This window comes from Etheostoma spectabile, chromosome 12 (genome assembly GCF_008692095.1).
Source record: "Etheostoma spectabile isolate EspeVRDwgs_2016 chromosome 12, UIUC_Espe_1.0, whole genome shotgun sequence".
Lineage (NCBI taxonomy): Eukaryota > Metazoa > Chordata > Actinopteri > Perciformes > Percidae > Etheostoma > Etheostoma spectabile.
Genome location: NC_045744.1, coordinates 6,590,793 through 6,613,283, shown reverse-complemented (window position 1 = coordinate 6,613,283; position 22,491 = coordinate 6,590,793). Strand labels below are relative to the sequence as shown.

Below are 22,491 nucleotides of genomic sequence, written 5' to 3'. Positions count from 1 at the left end.
ACAGGACACAGTTTTCCATAGCGGGTTTCAAGTTCATATTTATTTGTTTCTCTCAACAGAACCCAAGTGACAATCAGAATACAGTACTTTTTTCCTCAAACATGTTTTTTCCTTTTCTTTTTTTATAACGCAAAAACAAGAGAACACTCAAGTGCAATAAGACAGAGGACTCTGACAGTGCGGTGCTCTCTCTAACTTTTCACAGTGCACGTTTATACACACAAAAAGATTGTACATCATCATTATTACATTTCCAACCTCCACCCACCAACATCATGGATAGGGCAAAGTGAATGTCTTAAAACAATCATTTTTAAAGATTCAACTTGCATACGGTGTAGCTTGGCACACAGACACAAACGCACATTGCTCTCTCCCTCCCTCACACATACACACAAGCACGCATGCACACACGCACGCATGCACACATACACATATACACACACACACGTAGAACACAGAGGGACCTCTGTAGCATTGATTCTTCACCAGTGAGGGGGTACTGCACTTGCACTCTAAGGGCTGTATCATTTGTCAAACCCACACTATTTTGGCAATGTCGACATTGCATTTTAATGTGCTAAAGAGAACCCATTTAGATGATGTCAGTAGGAGGTTGAGGTAGAGGGAGAGAGCAGGGAGAGAGGGCATGTACGTAATCAGCCTGATTTAATGTGATGTAATATGATGGGTAGTGCAGATTTCTTTTTTTTTTTGTACAAAGCCTCGAAGATGTGTAGGCCATTATGCAACCCCTGACTGCTTGACTGGGTAGAGCTGTTGCCATGTTATAGGTCCTTAAATAATTTTGATCTCTAAAATGGTTGCCAGCCAATTGAATTGGGAACATCGTCAGAGACAACCAATCACAGATGACTGTGTGTCACACACAGCCAGCCTCCTGAGGCTTTACCTCCCCTGCCAAGAACTTAAAAACTTACATGGCACAACTACCTTTTAACATTTTCAAAAAATATATATACGCATAATCTTGAAAGTTCTTCTGAAGCAAGTGCATATGGCTATTATAATCTGCAGTAAAATTAAGAAAATGGTCTAAAAGCTCAGGTGTTGATTGTACGGGCGGGTCGTTGGCATCAAGTATGTCATGGTGCTCGCAGTGTGCATGGCCACCAACCCCATTTCAAATAACCAACTGTCCAAAGTGCAACCACACCTTTATCTCGCTTTAACAGGCTTTGGCTGGTCTTGGAAATTATACTGTTAATAATGTATGTTCTAATTTACTACCTCCCCAACCCACCCTCATAGTGTATCTTAGACAACAGCGTTTCACACTTTCTCTGTCCTCTACAACATGCCAGCCAACAGGTTTTCCTATAAAACAATTCAACTGCTTCAAAAGGCTTTCACTAGTGACTGCACTGCTTCTTACTGTAATATACAAACTGAAGCACACAAAGTTTCCTGTTTATGTTCTAGGACCAACTGTTGTACATTCTAGAACATACTGTACTGGACCAGGCATGGAGGGCGCTGGAATCTAAAGCACTATAACTCCTCATCTTACAATACAACAGTGAAAAGTTAAAGTATATATAGACAGAATTGAATAGTCCATTCAGTTTAGTGCTTTCAAGCACAGAAAAAAAAAGAGTTGGGCATAAGAAAATTATGCTACTACAGTACAAGTATTGATAGAGTATGCTTTCAAATGTAAAATAACCAACAAAAATAACAGAAGAACAAACATTAGATTGCATCTACATCTACTATACATCATTTAAGCCTCTTTTTAATCCTCCTCTCATTTAGAAAATATCTATTAATCAAATATCTATTCTACTAATTATATTACAAGAATCCAGTCACAGGAAATAGAAAAATATCAAATATCACCAGTGATGATAAGAAAACATGACAACCTGAACAAGCAGAAATATTGCTATGGTAACCACCATTGTCCTTTGACATCAGCGAGTATCATCCCCCTGTGCTCTTATTGGCTGCCCTGACGCCCCTGATGTTGCAGGGAAGAATCAGCCTAACCCGGAGGAAAGAGGGAGAGGGTAATTGGGGGTTGTGTGGCAGGGAGGTGTAAGTGTGTTGTTAATGTCAGATGGCCGTGTCCCAGAATACGGTTTTCTGTGTAGGGTAAGGGGGAGGACGGATCTTTTTAGTCCCGTTGCTTTTCCCCCAGACTGGCAACACAGATGCACTTTCTTGCTTGCACTGACTCCGCTCCTGGTGCCTGTCCTCGTTCCTGTCCGGAGGAGGAGGCCTCTCCAGAAATCTCTGCAGGTGTGGATGTTGTCTGGAGCGGATCTCCATGCAGAGGGTGCGTTTCCTCTCGATCTGTTCCAGCATGGTGGTGTCGCCACAGATCCATGGCATCTGGGGCATCTGAGGGGCAGAGTAATTAAGTCATGTGAATACAGATTGACTTTAAAGTTAAAAAAGACCATAAAAAAACCCACGGCTAATAAACATGGCTCTTACATATTTTCTATGTCGTTAAATAATTATTTATGGTGAATAATTGAGCATTGATCATACATTTAAAAACAGCATCCCATTGCTCAGAGTAAGAGCGGGTAAAGTAAAGAAGCAAATCTGCATACCTGACTTTGATGTGCCTCTGCTACTTTCCTTTGTGGCGTTCCCATTGGAGAGGGGTTAGCCGGAATAGAATGGGAGCGACCATATTTCGGTACCGCTTTCAGGTCTACAAAGGGAGGGGAAATGACACGTTTGGTCGCATGTAATAAGAGTGCTTTTTGCCAAATATACAAAGGTTATATGATCAACTCTAGATTGTCTTTACGAATTCAAGGGTGGAAGCTTTACCATTTCCTGTTCCTGTGGTCATTGGTGGGCTACCCGATGATCTCCCGTGGTGAGTAGGTGTCGTCGTGGATGAATGCTGCCCTGACGCTGTGCTGCCATTCCTCTCTTGTGCTTTTGATTGGTCCGTGCTGTAATTTTCTCTTTTATCTCGTCTGGGCGTGCCATCTGATCTGTATCCTCGTTCTTTACTATCACACCTGTACTCCATTGCAGAACGGCTCTTGGTGCTTTTGACAGCATAATGATGCTGCTCTGAGCCATTCAGACTTCTGTCTTTGCTATCCCGTCTCACTTCGAGTCCAGTTCGGCTCAGATCTTTGCTGTCCTGCCTAGGCAGAGGTGGAGGAGGGAGATCTCCCCCGTTGTGGCAGCTCCGATCTCTCCCCTCGTGCTTGGATTCGGAGCTGTAGCCAACCGTGTCCTTGCTGTTGCTTCTTCTGGACGTTTCTTGTCGCGGAAGGATCTCGGGTGGCTGGTCTATTCTACCTTCGTGTCTGTGTTCCATGTCCTTCCTTGCTCTCTCTTTAAAATCCTGTGGGGGTAACACCTCAGGACGGTGGTCTTTGCTATCATGCCTATATTCTGCTCCGGTTCTGGCTTTGTCTTTGAATTCTTGTCGGGGGAGAAGCTCAGGTGGCCTGTCTCTGCTTTCATGCTTTGAGTCCACACCGTTCCTGGCTCTCTCTTTGCTATCCTGTAGTGGGACGAGCACAGGTGGCTGATCCAGCAGTCTCTCTCTGCTTTCATGTCTAGAGTCTACACCGTTTCTTGCCCTTTCCTTGCCGTCTTGTCTTGGTAACAGCTCAGGTGGCTGATCTAGCAGTCTGTCTTTGCTGTCCTGTCTCAACAAAGACTCCGTTCCATGTCCCCCACCCCGGTCTTTGCTGTCTCTCCTTAGCATCAGGTCACCATTGCTAAGCCCTCGGTCCTTGGAGTCTCTTCTTATCAATGGGATGGGCTCCACACTGCTGCAGCCCTGGTCCCTGCTATCCCTGCAAACAGCTGGTGCATCTGCACCGCTATGAGGACGGTCTTTACTGTTGCGTCTGTGGGGAAGTGGCTCTACATTACTGCTCCTTCTTTCTTTATCTCTGTCTTTGTCTCTTTCTTTGTCTCTGTCTTTGTCTCTTTCTTTGTCTTTGTCTCTTTCTTTGTCTTTGTCTTTGTCTCTGTCTCTGTCTCTGTCTCTGTCTTTGTCTCTGTCTCTGTTTTTGTCTCTGTCTTTGTCTCTGTCTCTCCGGTGAGAGGACTCTTTGCTGTGGCGGTCCTTGGAGTCTCTCTTGGACTCCTTGCTGTGACTGTGGCGCTCCTTGCCCTCACGTTTGGACTCGCTGTGAGACTTGCTTTTGGACTCCGCTGTAAAAGAACAAAAAAAATACTTTAGGAGGCAAACACTTAAATGATTGAATAATAGATTTACATTATTCTAAATGAATGATTTAATTATGCGTCAATAGCATATAAACACAGAAAGAATGAATGCTGTTTTTCTGCTTCGTGTCTGCACTACCATCGTATGTCCTCTAGGTGTCACTCACTACCCACCGAGGCAGCTGCAGTAAAGACTGTAGTTAGATGAGTCAATATGTGGCAATAACAGGCATTATAATTGTGTTCATCATGGTATATAATAATACACACAATCATTATTTGTTGTTTTAGTTTAGTCAATCAATTGAAATTTTTGTTTTTTAGTTAGTTAATATTGTATGTTTTCACTGTACTTTTTTTTCACCCTAATATTTCTAATACATGACAGTACCTTCAAATAACCATAGTTACCAATACCAAAAAACACATTCTAAAACAATCACTGCCTTCAGATGTCTCTGTGTTTAATTAATTAATTTCTTCATCACAATTACATTTGGTACTCTGACTCTTCTTTAGCATAAACACAATATTCCAGCCTGTGTGCTTAGAAACCAGCTAATAATGAACTGTCGCTGATTAAAGGCTAAATTGTAGAGATTGAGATTGTAGGCTGTAGAGGCTGCGCCTTAATATAGTTCCTATATGGGCTTCGAGATTCAGCGCAATGCACAAGCAGTCCTTATCATCCCCATCCCTTGTCATGTATGTGTCATACGTGGCTTTTGTGTATGTCTTTCTGTGTGTGTGTGCATGCGTGCATGCATGTCTGTGTATGAGAGGGAGTGTGGCGAGTAACCAGTTGGTAACTGGGTCAGACTAGTTGTTGCTGCCTCTAACGCCTCAGAAAGGGAGAGCGAAAAAAATCAACCTCTGTTCATTTTGTCAGGTTTGTGTGCTCATTACAGTGTGTGTGCTAGTAGACAGTCACAGAGCAACACACACAGCCTGTCTGTAAGTCTGTATGTGGAGCTTGTAGACAGATGTTGGCCTTTTTTTTTTTTTTGAAGACCTGTCAGAAGCACAGCCAACCCTTGATGTATAGAACGCATATGCAAACTATTACACACTATATGGGTCATTCATGGTTGGAATGTCAAGGGGTGCACATGAATGCACCCCTTGACAATCCAACCATCAATTAATGTAAGCCAGTAATTTAACAGATGTATCCAAGACATTGCACAGAAATCTCAGGAATAAACAGCAAATGTGCAAAAATTGGCACATCTATACACCCACTGAAAGATGTGTTTATCATCAAGTCAAAAATAGCAAGAAATCATCATCTCAGCTTCCACTATCACCATCTGCCACAACTGCCATAACCTCCTGATTGGCTCCATCATGGGTAGAGTATGTGCTGATTGGACAGAAACATGATCTGAAACCCTCTGATCAGGTGCAGATTTGAGTTCAGAGCCATAGCTATCCCTATCAAGAGCTCATTGCTCGGTTGTACACCGGCATGCCCTGAGCTGTGATTGGCTGCGTTACCCATGGGGAGGGAATCTGCAAATAAGAAACCGGGATTTCTCCTCCTTCCTCTGTTGCTATGTTGTAGTTGCTAAGAGCATTGAGTAAGGATGGATGTGTGGACTTTTTTGTAGTTTCTTTATGATTGATGCACAAAATGTGCTTGAATAAATTTCTGTTTTTGAAAAGGAGTTAGTTAAAATATTAAAATTCTTCCACATTGTACAGCTCGTCCCTCATTTAAGGCTCTATATTAATTTATTAGTGACCCTTTTCAAATAATGCATGACAGCCTCCACGTGACCTTCATGCATTTCTGAAACACCCTTTTGCTAATTTAGATTGGTTTAACATATTTAACGTTTCAATTAAATTTCTAAATATTCAATTGGGACATGGTATTTATAACAAAAAATGAATAGTTGAGAGAGAGAATGTTAATTTGTGACTGAGTGATATTGCTGTTGGCACCAAACTCGACTATCCTCTCTTTTATGTAAACTTTATGCATATTGTGCACTTAGTTCATAATGAGCAAATTATGTTTGCCTTCACAATTGCATTCAGAGTGTTGTGTGGCTATCTGTATTTAAGCAGCATGATGTTTACATATTTAAAAGTAATGCTGCCTTATGGCCTAATGCCATGAGTAGGTTTGAGGGACCTGCTGTACGCTTTAGGCTCAAATCCCCTCAGATTAAATATACCATCTGCATCACACTTGGCTCGCTGGGCCTAGATTAAACAAATGGATGTTAGCAGGGAGCGCCACAAACATCATGTATTGTGATGTAAAAGTGGTGCATTCTCTGCCCAGACTCCGTATTTAGCAGGGTTGAACTTGTGTGATCCCCAAACCCCCATCACTGATTAGGGACCTGAAGACCAATGATTTGTATTTGCTCCAGAGTTTACTGCATTGAAAGAATGTTGCCAATGACACCGTCCATGTTGTCCATAAACACTCTGGGATGTTACTTCTGCTCTCCTGTTTGTTATTCTGAGATTTTGCAGCTCCTTTCTAATGTTGGTAGGGTTGCTTTCTCATATATTTCTTAACTAAGCCAGTCTCTCTTGCTAAGTGAGAATACGTACACACAGGGTTGGATTTCTAAAACGAGATGCAGTTGTAAACTGTCTACACTCTTCAGGAATCAAAGAGACATAAATAAATATGAGCACATTTGTGCATGCCCTTTGCTTCACTACATTCCAAAATGAGGAGACAAATGTGTAAAATGACTCACTCTCTCCAGGCTCTTTAGACTTCCTGCCACTGGCATTTTTCTTCAGCATGTTCCTACCAGTTGTGAACAGGTTAGTTAGTTCATCCAGTGGGCTGGTGGGTGTCCGTGAACGACCTGTTGACACATTCTGCATAGAGCCATGGAGTCGACCCACGCCGTCTTGAGGTGGCGAGCCCTTGCCGTGAGGGGTGGCGGAGGCGCTCCGCGGCAGACCCCCAGGGAATGGCATTGGCGCTTCAAAGGGAGGTGTACGCATGAGGCTGAGAGGGGTGAGACAGCGGCCCATGCTGACTGGAGATGGGCAAGCAGAGTGGCTGCGCTGATAGGAGGATGAGGAGGAGGATTTGTAGAGGGTACAGGGTAGAGGAGGCGCAGAGGAGCGGCCAGAGACGGTGAGGGTTGGGGTGGCAGTGAGCTCCCTGCGGATGTGTGCAGAGGAGGGTGGCTCAGTGGAGGAGGTTGGAGATTTGCTGTAGGATTGGTTCTCCATCATGGGCAATTTGGTTACATCTAGGGGGGTTAGGGGAGACTCGTCTGAGTTAGGCGAGCACTGGGCCGGCGCCGGTGGGAACACCAGCAGCGGAGGCCGATGGGTGAGTAAATTGGGAAAGGGTGCAGGAATGTCACAGAGGGGAATGTTTCGAGGTGTGGAGCAGCGACTGAGAGGTTCAGGGTCATAGGGTGCTGGGGTGGGGCACGCCGAGCGACATCCCACAGGGTCAGTGCGGTACTCCATATCATCCAGAGCTGGGTACTTCATCTCCTCGTACACAGACTCTCCTGGCTCCTCATCCTCACTCTTCAGGGGCTCTCGTGCTCCGACATCAATCCCGCCCATCTCTATGTAGACAGGTTCATCTTCACAGTCCTCTGTAGGGCTCTCATCGCTCTGTGGGGGCGAAGGGTTGCGTTCACAGGGGGAGGTGACGTAGTGGAGGGGTCTGGAGGGGCAAACCCCGCTGCCTCCGTGGCTCTTGATGTAGGACTCATCGAAAGAAACACTCAGTTGTGTGTTGGGGTTTCTCTTAGGTTTGGGTGGCGGCACCCTCCTGCAGTCCTCACTGCATCCTTGAGCTGCTAAAGATGAGAGAGAACAAAAGTCTTAACACAGATATACAATATAGTATATATATAGTATAATATATTGTTTTCTGGTTTATTAAGTACTATATATACAGTATATATATATATTTACACTTTTTTTGTAGCATTAAACATGCCAAAATAATTTTGTCCCATTACCAATTTGTTGCTTTCTGCACAGCTTTTTGCTGGAATCATTCATCCTTAAGTGAATCATTATCATTAATATAAAGCCTGCAGTACTGCAGTTTTGTGGGTCAGATGTAGGTCAGCGTGTATAGCTGAGAGGAATATCTTCAGAGTGAGATATGTGGGAACAGTTGAGGCAGTATGCATGTTTCTAGGTCAAATATACAGCAGTTGAGCAGTACGTGAAAATAGTATCTGGGTCACACACACTGTGGAACTTCGTTTTGATAGTGGTGACGTAGCATTGCAGTGTGGTGCAGTGAGGCTATGGTACAGTGTTCACATTGACCAGATACTACAGCACAGTGTGGTCCTAATGCTAGTTTACTCACTGTACGCATTTCTCTTTACTACTGAGTTGCTCACAGTGTATTTCTAGGTCAGGCACCAACCTGTTTGGATAGGAGTGTTTCCCTGATATGCAAGGGGAGAGAAGTGTAGGACCATGTTTGAAACCCTAAAACTGCAGATTTTACACCTTTAATAATTCAGATGCCAGATGGCCCAGACACACCCATACTTCCCAGTAACTGTATGACTCACTACCATCCCTACATGCACGCACTGCACATGCCTACACATTCAGAGCATTCATGGCTTTGCAGAATATGTTGCATGGGAAAGGTATTTATAGATAGAATAGAGTGTTATATTTCAATTGAAACCATAACTAGAGAGAAAGCAATGAGTGTAGTCAAGAAAATCCAATAGGTGAAAGACAGATTCAATGGCTTGATGTTGATGATGCTAATTTGAATAAAGGATGAAACACACCCTTTGTTCCATTATCTCCTCATTACTAATATTTAGGTTAATAGTTGATTTAGTTCTACCCAGATGTGTTCCTGATGTGTTTTATTGGACTGACATAATACTCACATTCTTCTTCACCCTCTCTCCTTACTTTGTGAGTATGTGCATACAGTGGTGTAACTATTCCTCTTTTGTTTTACCAAATGTGTTGTTACACTAACAGGTTTGCACGGTTGATCTTGAGATCTGTTTCAGCACTGATGATGAATCTGTCCCTCCAATCATCACTTACTCCCTGTCCCTTCCATTCTCCTCTCTCTATTGCTCCCTCTTCTCCCCCTCCCCCTGCAGCGGATGTGTTTACCCGCAAACCCCCTCCCCCTCCCTCTCCTCCTGGGGAAAACGAATCTAGGTCAATCGCTCCTCCTGAATGAATTCTACTCTGACAAGCTCCTCCCTTTCCTGCTACAGCGCCAGCTACAGAGCACGCAACCATCCCCTCAGCCAGGGACACCCCCACACTCTCACTCTGATTGGCTCTGAAGCCTCAGACTTCAGCATCTCTAGAGCCCCATTGGCTCGAGCTGCTCAGTGATTCTGTGATTGGCTGGGCTGCAGGGGGTCTTGTTTCTGTGGGATGGTTGCCGTGGTGCCCAGGAAGATCTGTGTGCACATATAGAGAGAGATCCCCACCAATCTGAGCCAGGCTGGGCGACTCCCCAAACATCACGTCGGCAATGAAGAATCCAAAATGAAATAGAGTCAAAGCCACCTGCAACGTCTATATTGTTTTGCTCTCACAGACACCAGCTACAAAGACTTTCATTATACTTTAAATGTCAGTTAATTTTGTCTATGCTTGTTAAGTTTTTCCTTTGTGTTTAGCACATGAACTGTTTCAAATGAAACTGTGAGGCTGTGTGCATTTGCTATAGCAGTGAATGGATCTGTGGCATGTCGAGCAAAACATTACTTTTGCTCAATTGATTTTATGAATTAAAGCCTTTCTTACACTGAGTTAATGTACTATAATTATGCCCGGTTTTCATACATGACCAAACAGGCATATTGTGTTTGTTTATTTTGCTTCTGAAAACTAAGTGACATTGCTGCAGGTGCTTCTACTGGATCTAGATCAAGGCATCTCTAAATGTTGGCTTTGGCAGTTTTAACTGGAAGGAAAACTGTTTGGCTGAATTTGGTAATTAGCCTTAAAATATATAAGTCAGTCAGTTTTAAATCAGGTTATGGAACTTCTTTATGTGCACTGAGAACAGCTTTGACAACTGACTGTGTGACCAATAACCTTCCATCGCCAGCACCATATTCTAGGGTGAAGTCACTGGAGCTTCAACTTCATACACATACCGTGTTACTATATTACAGTAATGATATCAGGACTATATACAGGGCCTTATTGTCCAAAGCCCAGAGGTTTGAAACAACACAAAAATATATTCATATGCATCACATTATGATACTTTCATTCCCAGCTCAACATGTTAGTATAAGATTCTGAAATGTATACTCTGTGGGGCAAGGGGTAATATGTAAATAACCCACATATGTGTTTACCTGGCAGTAACAGAAAGTAAAAGAGCACAGTGAAAAGTTACAACTTATGCATAATCTTCCAACAGATTTTGGCATACACAATTGCTCTAGCCTGTGTACTTAATTATTCTGCAATATGTATACATTGGTCATCTGTCATTCAAAAATACTAAGGAAAGATCTTTTCTCACACAATACGCAAACTGTTCTAGACTAGTGAGTGTAGTGCAGCACAAATCTTGTCAGACCTTTTTAAGCATTCCTTCATATGCAGTTTATTGAATAGCAGGTTTTCACTTTTTTTTTATTGTTGTCTAGTGCATCCCAACTGTGTAACTATGGTGTATCTCCATTGTCCTTATAGCTCTTTTTTACATTGTTTTCCACAATGGTACTTGTGTATGCAGGGAATAGCCAGATGTCATGTCATTGTAGGAGAAACAGTGTTGAATAGGGCACTGCAGAGAGCAGCTAAATATAGTGCAGCAGATCGGTGTGAAACGCCACCACCACTTACCATCACATCTCTCCCCGCGGCAGGTGGACGTGGGACTGTGGTCCACCGCCTCCGACGACATGCTCAGCTTGGTGGCCGGGTCCCTCCTGGGCTTGGGTGGGGGCTGCTTCCTAGAGGTCGGGCTTCCTACTTCCTCCTCTCCTCCACCCCCACTGTTCCCACCGCCAACAGAGTGGAGGGACTGGGAGCGTACGGAGAAGCCCTGCCCACAGGCAAGGGCATGCAGGTGGGGCATGGGCATGCGCTCCTGGGGGTCCGATATGGTAATGGAGCCCATACGTAAGTGCTTGCCTTCAGTTGCAATGTCCTCACCTGTCCTAAATCAGAAAGCAAGGGAGAGAAAGAGAAAGAGGGCAGAGAGGGCAGATTAATAACAGAAATTTATTTGAAAATATGAATAATAATAACAAAGCCTTCAAGTAAGTTAGTTAGTTGACATTAGTGTGGCTGGAAGAAAGAGACAAAAATCTTGACCAGAGTTCGCATGTCATCCCCTGGAAGCATATCAAACCATGACAGAGTCGTGATGGCATGTCTCAATTTAGGTGAGCGTGTGTGCGCGCGCGCATGTGTGTGTGTGTGTGTGTGTGTGTGTGTATGCATTTCATTCTGTGCAAGTGAACTCAAATGATGAGAGCGCTAAGTTGACAATAACAGACATGTAAGTGCCACTGAAAACAGGGTCTCTTTCAGGGCAAAGCATTGATTTGACTTTAACCCAGGATATGACCGATGCTGCTCACACAGCCAGACACCATTATGGAACCATGGAAGTCTCCCTGCCTGTAAACAATCAATCCCTATTAACGGTTGATTGGCCTGAATGGAGCGTTAATGATGTCTGAGTGTTGTGTTGTAATAGGGGAAAAGAGGGCTGTGTGTGTGTCTGTGTGTGTGTCTGTGTGTGTGTGTGTGTGTTTGTTGCATAGTGAATGAGTTCAAGTTCGGACTTTTTTCAGGTAAAATGGTTTGTACAAAATACATGATAAGTGTGCAATCTACACACACTTGATCTCTGCTGTTTCTTCTCATGCCAGAGTGTCACTGCCTGATCTCAGATATTTAAATGCTTAAACAAATGGCCTGAAACAAGATACATTTGCATGTGTGGCTATACAAATCTTTCTCTCTTGCGTGAGTGTGCGCATGAGTGTATGTATGTGTGTGTTCGTGACCCCTCAGTGTGTGTGTGACTTTGCTGACTCTGACTCCATCCTAGCCAGCTGCTGAACAGAAGGTGCTTGGTGGGGTGGCTTCATTGGTCAGGGATCTGACTTTGCCTAGCAACAGGGTACCCATAGAAACCAGACACACAACCAGCTACCGCTGCACATAAATAATAAAGCACACGTGCACATCATGTGTACTGTATATCATAACCACGTCACATTTGGTTTAAAGATGACAATGGTGAGACAAGACAAAGGTGCCTGCTGCAACCTGTAGAGCCGCATAGCAAGAGTTATAGGAAAGAAATCAAATCACATGTTTTGTGGTTATTAATGCAAATTCTGTATAAGCATCCATGTTTTTGTTTTTTACACTTAATTGCAGGAGTGCAGGAGTTAAATGTGTTTACATATGATATTGTTCATACCTAGCATTTATACACAGTTTAAATATTTTACAGTGAAACAATAATAATAATAGTAAAGTTGAGAAAATAAAATAAAGAAATAAAGAAAATAATAACAATAATATAAAGAGAAGGAGCAGATTGTTAAAAAAGAAAATAAAGTAGGCTAGTATGGTGGTGCTACACATCCACATCCAGTATGTGTACACATGCATGCATGCATACATACATAGGCACACATCGTTACACAGCTACACACATAGAAAAGGTTGCATCCATGTTTGGGCAAAATGTCTGTGAAAAACCAATTAGACAATATTCCATGGCTTTCAGCCACAGGTGGTAACTATCTCTCCTTCTCATGTTTTGGATGTGTATCTGCTGTGACGTTGTGCATGCACACACATGGGTTATATATGTGTGTGTGTGTGTGTGTGTGTGTGTGTGTGTGTGTGTGGGTGTGACTGGAGTTGTGGTGACTGGATTATTTATAGGATATTTGCCCAGTGATTGGCTAGAAGACAGACAACAGGTGTTCTTGGACCATGGAGTTGCAGCTCTGGTTCTCTCAGTGACACCATGCGACAGGAAAAACAATATCACAGAAACAAACACAACACTAAAGGAGATTCTGAGGGGGAAAAAAGATTGAAAGAAATCTGTGAATGTACGCACGTGTAAAGGAGAAAGTAGTTGTTGGGATTTGCAAGCATATGTAAATATAGGTAAATGAGTGTGTGGTTTATGTGCTTCTGTCTGTGTGTGTGTGTGTGTGTGTGTGTGTTTGTGTATATGTATGTGTGTGTGTGGGGGGAGTGTATGTGTATATATGAATATACTTGCACGTTTAAGTAAATTTGTGGGCATCTGTGTGTGTGTGTGCGTGCGTGTGTGTGTGTGTGTGTGTGTGTGTGTGTGTGTATGTATGTATGTGTGTGTGTGGGGGGAAGTGTATGTGTGTTTATGAATATACTTGCACGTTTAAGTAAATTTGTGGGCATCTGTGTGTGTGTGTGTGTGTGTGTGTGTGTGTGTGTGTGTGTGTGTGTGTGTGTGTGTGTGTGTGTGAGAATAACTTCTTCTGATGAAATACAATAAAACCAACACAATAAGACAGCAGCTGGCAGGAAGGCCCGCCTCACTCAGACCTAACGTGCTGATCTGATTGGCCCATGGCTCTTCCAGCTGTCACTAGGCAGAACACATCTCCTGCAACTAAGCTCACACTTAATCTCTCTCTAACAAGTTCCTCCCCCCCCCACACACACACACTGTTAAACACATTTGCTCTAACAAGCTCCCTCACACAATCACAATTACCATTTGTTCTTTCCCACCTTTCTCACACGATAATACATTCTATTTGCCTGTGGTTCATGCCCATGCATGCACATGTACACAAGCACGTGCTTGCACACACGCACATGCAAGCATGCACACATGGATCCTCACACACTCTCTCTCACTCTCAGTCAGTTGATGTAAAAATGGGTCTTCTCATTGACCTACTTATAGAACTCATGAAAAATCCAGTTATTTTTTAGACATTTTCTCCAGTGACTGTGTATTAATATTTCAGCCTTGGCAACAGCTGAGAGAGAGTGGAAGGATAGCAGGACAGTAGATGCCACTTTCCTCAGGCATCGCCCTGTCCCATTCAGCAAGTTACTTTACAGGCCTTTGTCGGACTTGTAATAACGTTGGAAGCAGGCACATTTTGCTGGCAAGTGATAAAAGAAAGTCCAACATGGATTTTGGAGTGTTTTTTTGAACTCTAACGTAGCTGTCTTCCTGATGCCTGATGTAAAAAGTTGCACTCTCAGTTTGCTTTGATCATGCAAGTAATATACAGTTAGTATACTATAAAATGCACTAATGTTTAAACACAGTGGCAGCATAGAAACAGCTTTTTTGAATCGCAGGACCCTTTGACTGAAAAGTGACAGGGTTTAAAGTGTTCTTGAATAAATTTGTTGAAGAGAGTACATCTGATCACTTATAAATGCACAGCCCTCAAACCTACATCAATGAAATCATCTGATGCACAGCTGAAACAGCTGCTTAAATACTTTGTACAGTGTGAGCCAGACTGACCGCACAGGGATGACTTGACCATGAAAACGTTTTATTTCCCATTAAAATGTCCACTGCAAACTGATCTTCATTGGATTAATGGTTTGATCACAAAGTGGAAAACAAGTGTTTCTCTACTAGATTATGAGTGCTTTTCAGGTAAAATATGCATCAACTTTAAAAATCATACAGCAAATGGTAATGCTACTTATGAGTAAAGTGCATTGAACTTCGCTATGAAAAGATTGCATAATTGTAATTTAAAATTAATAATCTTAATACTTCTTGACTTTTCAAAAATATACTGCAGCTTTTCTGATGAGTTATCAGTCCTGAAACTTAAGGAAAAGGGATGGAGCACAGAAACAACCACTAAAGTGAAATTCTGACTTATGTTCATAAAGCTCAAATCATTATTAACCACTGGAAAATGTAAAAATAAAATACCAACATTTTGTCAACAGAGTGGTTCTTAGTGTCATTTTATACTGCTCTCAGTTGTTGTTGTAACAAAAGTAACACAGATGTCCATGTCTTTGCACAAACACAATCTAAACCACAATGTTCCGTTATCATCCCAATGACTCGGTGACTCAGTGGTCCTGGTCTAACCCACAACACAAGCACGCCATAGCCACGTGCTAGTCACGCTGTGAGTGTGTGCCTCTTATTCGCCCGAGTTCTGGGATGCGGTGTCGCTGCGCACAGAGGCAAAGCTGGAACTGCTTGCTCATCACAACATGTGAGACAGGGTACAGCGGCACATTCCCACAATGTCTTTGCAATAATATATTTTCTTCCAACAAACGTACTGTATATATACATGGGTATACTTAAATCACAACAGCATAACCACAAGTCACCTAATATGTTGAATTCTTAATCCTAACACCCATTTTTGTCACATCCCACCCCGGTCGTTCTTAATTCTGAACGCTCTCCATGGAGCAGCAGCAACCTCCATCCAAGGACAAGTCCCAAATATGTCTAAAAGTGAAACATTAATTATCCTCTATAGATCACGGGATGCACCAGTCCACACTGGCAACCCCCAAAATATAGCAACCTGCTATTGCCACAGGGAGCCTCTGGCCACTTGTCCTAATTTCCTACAACCTCTTTCTGAAGTGAACCCAGTGACATGGTAGCATTAACAGAGAAGAATGAGCCCCAGCTCGACTGTACGGTATGTAACGTATGTATTCTATAAGATATCTCCGTGCAAGACCTTTGTCAATGAGTCTGTTTTTTTCTTCTGTGAAGCTGTTTACGTATTTATTGTCTTCCTACCTCCTTATGGCTTCCTCCTGTTTTCTCTTCTTGTCGTTTTTCTCCTGCAGGAATGTTCTATTTCTCTCATTCCTGGCGTGGTCTAAGTTCTGAGCTACCAGGCCATTGTAGGCTCTCAGCCCATTCTCCTCAACGTACTGGAAAAAACGGAGAGTTTCCTCCTCTTTGGAGCTCATCATTCTTCAAGTGTTTCCACAGCATTCTGATGAAGACATATAGCAAATGTTAGTGATAGTTGGTTGCCTTAACAAGATAGATACACAAAATACTACTAGTAATATGAACTACAAGGGCATCACATACGAGTATGGTCTTCATGCGAAACAAGCATGCTGTTATGTCAGTAATCATTCTCATCTCAACCCTCCTTTTACAAGGTCAGCCTTGATGAGATAAAAACCGACGAAGTAAGATTGCATCAGCATTATGATAAAGTCACACAGTTGAGTTTATGGGGTGCTGTTGTTGTTTTTAATGTTCCTGGCTGTTGCTGTGGAGTTCATGGCTTATGAAAGGTTCATAAACTTGCATCATGTGTCCGCAAGAGTAAATGTTTTCCCTGGAGGATTGCAACATATTTCTCTATTGTTCACTCACATACACACATACACACCACACACACACACACACACACACACACACACACACACACACACATGCACGTAAATATGCAAAGAGCCAAGGGACTCACTATCCAGCTACAAATATAGTTTCAGTTTTCTTATTGGCTGTGGATCAGTAGCGGCTGCTTATTTTCTCAGTTATGTTTGCACATTGTCTGGCTGAAATTATTGGCTGTAACCAAGTGAGTGTTTGAATGAAACTGAAAAAAAGGCTTTCATCTTCTGCAGTTGCAATATGTGCTGGGCTCAGATGTGAAAATATAGTACTCCTGGGACCAACCACACAGATTAAATGGACCACTCTTACTAGACTGTGATGCATGCATATGCGGATATCATCATCAATCTTATGTTTTCAGATCTAAAATTACTCTCCTTTTGAGTTTTTCCTTGGTGCCTTTTGAATCTGCAAAAAGACTATTACTGACAGCAACTGTCATAAAAGAGTGTTGATGTTTCTGGGAGGAAAAGCCTACTCAATGAAACATCCCCATTGGTGCAATCACACTATGATTCACTCCTAATTGTGAATAACTTTACAACCGCATTGTTTGCAACCACTTAAGAAGCAAACACAGCATGGAGCAGCATGCGTGTACATTGTGCATTTGCATGAACACCCGTGCAACTGTATGCAATATAGTATATGCGTTGTGCAACAGCCAAATGTGAATTTGGAGAGGCCAGTGGTGGAAGAGAAGAAGACATGCATGCTTTTATGTAGGTCAATGTTTTCCGATCAGCCTAAGACTCATGCTTGTTTACGTGTGAGAGAAGCACTGAGTGTGAGTGTGCGTGGGGAGGGGGAGGGGGATTTTGATAGCTGTATGTATGTTTGTGTGTAGGGAGGAAAGGGCAACACCACGGAGTGAGTATGGGGGGGGTTGCTTGCCAGACAGAGATTGCAGGGCTAACTGAGAGACTGGCCATTGTATGGTTATCCTCAGCATCTCTCTAACTTGTGTCCGTCTATCAATAAGTCCAGCAGGGTGCCTAAGTCGGATGGTTTATCTTCTACTCCCTGCAGCATTCTGGTTCCTTAGCGTAGGTTTACAAGGGCAGGAGTAGAGGACTGATAAGAGCCAACAGAACAGATGGAATCACCATCTTGTAGCAGAGTTCAAACTAGGGCACAGAATCCTGGTGTCAAGCGGTGTCGAGATTTTTCCCAGTCGTATCACTGGTGCACAGGCACAGCCAGAGATCCGAAGCTGTGCAAATGAAATAAATCTTGGTTTCTGAAGAGAAACGAGGAGCACCAAGTTGATGTGTTAAGGGTGCAGCAATAGAAAGGCATAGTTCAAAGCTGAATTAAGCCTGCCTCCCTAATCCCTATGAGCCCGCAGCCGCACTCTGCACTAGAATCAGCTTGTTTATCACACTGTTTTTACCAGCCAACCCTTTCACATTGGATTGTCCTCCTATAACTGCCAGATGTGAGATGCTATTCTTATTTGCTAATCTCTGTAAAACCTGTCGATCGAGAAATGCATTTTTTCTCAACAAAGCTTGATTTTCCACTCCACTTTTCTCTCACTCATTCCCCTTCACTTTATGCCTTTTATGCATCTCACCCGTCTCTCTCTTCCTTTGCCCCAGTTGACATGGGCTGCAACAGTTGGAACACAGAGGTGCACTTTGCTTAAATGAAAGTGGCACACCATTTCTGTTTCCAGGCAACCATGTCATAGGAGAAGGGCAGCATGGATATTCTAGAGACACAATGTCAAAAAGATTGCAATGCCAATAGTCAGGTGACAACATGCATGGGCACTCGTGCGCACACACACACACACACACACACACACACACAAACACACACACACACACACAGCAAGTGGACCAAGTAAAGGATACACACAGGTCCAACACTTGGCATTTTCTGGCTATGGGAATTTTTGTGCGGATGTGAGTAGGGATACAATTTTACATTTTGACATGTATAGCATGAGCAATTGCTGACCTATATATTTGTGGGTTTATTGCTGTGTAAAAAGAAAGTGTTATGATGCATACTTACAATGAGGCTGTGTCCCTGCTAGTTTGTGTTCCAACGTGTCTTCTGTCTTCCCCTGATGAGTCCAGTGCACGCTAGGGAACTCTGACCTATGCTGGAGCAACCATGCACTTTTCCACTTAAATCCACATAGACTTCCATCCATTGTATGGTCCAGCTGATTGACTAGCTAGAAGGATTCCCCGTGACCCAGGTTAAGGTTGGTGCTAGAGGGGAGCTGGGCCATTGGGTGCCCGGCCCAATGCTCCCTCCCCTGGGCAGAAAAGAGAGATACCCCCTCCCCTCCCTCCCCCCCACGCCCCCCTCTAGTCCAGATGGTGACAAACTCCTAGCCAGGTGCCAGCTTCACTGCTCCACACACCTGCACATGCTAGAGACAGAAGGCAGATGCAGCGTAGCAACAGACCGCACCCGCAACTACAAGCATGACACAAATACACACTGGCACTCTCAAACACTCACATCAAACTCCCCTTGCAGTTGCAAACCAGTCACTCACAATCTCTCTAATGCTTCTTTCCAAGATGTCCGGATGCACAAAATGTCTCACAGGTGAAAGGAATCCTCGTCCACAGTGCCCTGAAGGTTGAGACCGAGGTACAGCAGAGTGGTGTGCGTTTCCTGGTATGGCATTCCCTGCCGGCTCCCTCCGCCCTACTCGTCCGCACAGGTCTATACAGTCGGTCTGTGCTTAGGCAGATGACACCGGGCTTCCCAACTATAGATCACAACAAGAAGAACACGCCCACTGCCTACTGTAGCCACCTTCTACTAGAGCGTCATCACCCTCTCTCTCCTTCCTTTTCCTATACTCCTATTTTGCTTGCTGTGTGCGACTCATCTTCATTCGCACTTGTACCCTAGTCTCTTTCTCCAGTTAGTTGTTTTTTGTTTTCGTCTTGATGTGTCTCGCCGACCGTCCCTTTGCAGCTGCACTGTAACTGGAGCCTGAACGTGTTTTTCTGCTATCAGCACCACGGAGAGCTCTCTGTCAGAGGGTGAAGGAGGGTGGGGGGGTTGAGTGGGTGGGCACACTCAGACAATTGCTATGATCTCGCTGAGTGGGAGGAGTCACCGGGTTGGCAGGGTGTGACCTCATTAGACATAACCTCCTCTTCCTCCGGCAACCGCTGTGCCCCACTCCCCCTCCCCTCTCTCTTACAGCTCGTAAACAAGACCTCAACACAAAAGCACTGGCAGTGAATACACCGTGTTGCTCTCAAGTGCATTCATTACATGCACAGTAGCCAAAACAAAGCAGAACAAATCATAGAGGAGCAAACACATGGAAGCAAAATACACAAAAAGAGAAAACAACACTTTGCAATTTCCAATACACACACATTGACATGCTGATGCAAGATTAAAATATGTTTGCATAGACAAACAAAGCACGCAATCCAGTGTTCCCAGTGGCTACAAGGATGAACAGGATGAAAGCAGAGAGAGAGTTGAGCCTGAGTTGCACGTTTGTCAGGGGGCGATGGTGTACTTCTGCCTGACTGTCTGGGGGATGAGCAGTTAGTAGTGCTGTCGGTTGTTTACGTGGTGGGAGCGCCTGGTACATGGTGCAGAAGCAGGGGTTGAGGAAGGGTGAGCGGTGTAGGTGGGTGGGGGGGGTCTGGGTTTGCTCGAGTGGATTAACACCGTCGACACAAAAGGATTAGGGAGCAGAGATCTGTTGTTTTCATCAACCCTTCCCCTCCAGTTCTCTAAACCCCCGCCCTTCTCTCCCTCACTTTCCCCCTCCCTCTATCCCTGGTTCTGTCTCGCACTTTGCGGGGGGGGGGGGGGGAGGTTGGAGGCACCAAAAACAGTTTTAAAAAACATGTGGTGGTCTGTTTAGAGGAGAAAAGGGGATAATAGGGTTGTTAAAAATGAAAAAAAAAAAAAAAAACGCACTGAGCAGCAGGGCTTGGGATGAACTGCTGTGCTGGAGTGTATTGTATTATCCAAAGAGGCAGCTGTTTTGGAGTGAGGATAGGAAAGGTAAAATAGGGTGAAATGAAACACTATTACTCTGCACCCAGTTTAAACACTCCTCTCATAACAACATGCCACATGCCATAAATACACTAGACAATAGCTGTGATCTCACTGAGAGAAAATGCTCTGTCAAAAGGTAGTCACCCTCTTTTTCTGCCTATTGTGAGGGATATGGTCGACTGGTCACGCACAAAGCAAGTCACTCTATCCAGACCAACTCAGCACACGCACCCATGCACATGCATATAAACACAAGGGCCCCGGTCCGACCTCAGTGCATGGCCCATGTGTAGGATCTCAAAAGGAAGTATTTAGAACCCATCAGAGTTCACTGAACACAGAAAGTGAGGCAATCCCAGGGGTGAATGGGTTAAACTAATTTTTCCACCTATCTGCACAACAATAATTAGTTTTGTGAACAGTGGAGGATGCTCCCTCAGGGAAAGAATAGAGGGTGAAACAAGATACAATGCCAGTAACTTTTCAGTTCACACAAGCTTCCAGACAAATAAAGACTTGCATACAAAGAGAAAGGCATCCACACTGAATACATTATTAAAAACGTGTTTCATTGCATTCAAATTAGCTAGAGTTTAAAAATGAAACCATTGTGTTTGGATTTCATAGGTTCATTCAAGTTGATTGAACAGATTGTGGGATGATACTAAGTAAGACAGTTGATTTGTATTATATGGGCTGCAATCTTGGGCCGCAATAGGCCAATTGGTACTTGTGAATATATATGTAATGATACCAGAACCAGAACCAAGTCTTTCTCACATTGTAGTGACAATCCAAGGCTAATAGCATCAGGGAAATATATATGGTGCAGGCACATTACATTTTTTGCAATTTGGCCATCTCAAGCATATATTATTTGTTTCGCAGCTCATTTGAATGGCAGCTGAAAATACATCTGATCAATGTTGTGGTTGGATATATCCTTCTCATTTACTAACAAGCCGATAACATGCACTAAGCCAATCAGTCTTAACAGTCTAAGTTATTGGCAAAGTAACAGGACCTTGCTGGTTCTTGTATGTAGTGGGTTATTGTGACAATAATGATCAATGTGCCCCGGAGCAGATGCCTGGTACTCGATTCAATCATGCATGCAATGTGTTGTATTGATCCAATGCTGTAACAGGCTAATGAAGAGTCTATGAAAACCATTATACCAATCAATGAAATGCCACTGAGGAAATGTAAAGTGTGAAGCAGCACCATGCTGTCGGGGATTGGCACCTACACATGGTGGACATGGTGGAAATGGTATCTGCTTCTAAGGAGAGTTTTGGGGTGGCATTCAGATTCTTGAAAGCGTCTGAGAGGCTTAGTGGCATTCTCTGTTTTCCTTCCTCCCTGCGAGCGCCATGCGGTTTGAGGATGAAGAAAGCACTGGCAGGACAGAAAGTGAGACAGTAGCACTAAAGATGTCAGACTCTCATTAAAGATGCAGCACGGCTTACTTTCACTCCTCACATCTCCACCTGAAAGAAATGGAGCAAAATGTTCTTGCTCTGACCAGCCCCTCTGCAGAAATTTGACCACTCCATGTTTCATGCATGAACGTACTGTAAATGTCTGCACCCCTTTACTACTCAATGCATACCCTATTTAGGATTTTCTGAATGCAAGGTGTTCCGTTACTTTTTTCCTTTATATCAAAATCTTATCCACAAGTCTTTTAGAATTTGGCTGCACAGCATGTGGTACTGTTCTACTTAATCAAGCTTCTCCAATCATTTATCACCACTTCTTCCCTCCTGAGATGTCAAGCTAAGGCATGTCTTTAACTACCAGCCTCCACACATCCCGCTGTTCCACCAAGACAGAGAGGTGAAAATGGGAGACTGAAGAGCGTAATCTCTCAAAAAGGCAGTTGAGGGCTCCAATCTTGGGGGTTTAACCCCCTATAAGCCCCTTAA

General features: G+C 43.6%; 1 protein-coding gene and 1 long non-coding RNA gene across 5 annotated transcripts; one reads left to right on the top strand and one right to left on the bottom strand.

Annotated features, from left to right (window-relative positions):
• Positions 1-11: 11 nt before the first annotated feature.
• On the bottom strand, positions 12-19,594 carry nyap2b (neuronal tyrosine-phosphorylated phosphoinositide-3-kinase adaptor 2b). 4 transcript variants are annotated; one of them, XM_032531799.1, is made up of 7 exons: positions 18,581-19,594; positions 15,938-16,139; positions 10,999-11,315; positions 6,903-7,976; positions 2,809-4,164; positions 2,583-2,686; positions 12-2,364 (listed from the first exon to the last, which is right to left on the bottom strand). In XM_032531799.1, exons 2-7 carry the CDS (start codon positions 16,114-16,116, stop codon positions 2,077-2,079), a joined length of 3,318 nt encoding a protein of 1,105 aa, XP_032387690.1. In that variant the 5' UTR covers positions 16,117-16,139; positions 18,581-19,594; the 3' UTR covers positions 12-2,076. The 4 variants fall into 4 exon arrangements, with proteins under 4 accessions (XP_032387690.1, XP_032387688.1, XP_032387689.1 ...); XM_032531797.1 differs by having other exon boundaries at positions 6,903-7,979; positions 18,581-19,593; XM_032531798.1 differs by lacking the exon at positions 18,581-19,594 and having other exon boundaries at positions 6,903-7,979; positions 15,938-16,172.
• Positions 11,166-16,387, top strand: LOC116699295 (uncharacterized). The gene is made up of 3 exons (XR_004334408.1): positions 11,166-11,277; positions 15,666-15,842; positions 15,988-16,387. It is a non-coding gene; the product is annotated as an uncharacterized LOC116699295 (long non-coding RNA).
• Positions 19,595-22,491: the final 2,897 nt, after the last annotated feature.

What these genes read in the sequence shown, in the direction of transcription:
- nyap2b (XM_032531797.1), bottom strand. Translation starts at nt 16,116, where the DNA reads ATGATGAGCTCCAAAGAGGAGGAAACTCTCCGTTTTTTCCAGTACGTT. An exon ending in CCGCGGGGAGAGATGTGATG is followed by an intron (nt 7,980 to 10,998) that starts GTAAGTGGTGGT and finishes TCTCATCTTTAG; the next exon opens with CAGCTCAAGGATGCAGTGAG. An exon ending in CAGAGGCACATCAAAGTCAG is followed by an intron (nt 2,365 to 2,582) that starts GTATGCAGATTT and finishes TCTGCCCCTCAG; the next exon opens with ATGCCCCAGATGCCATGGAT.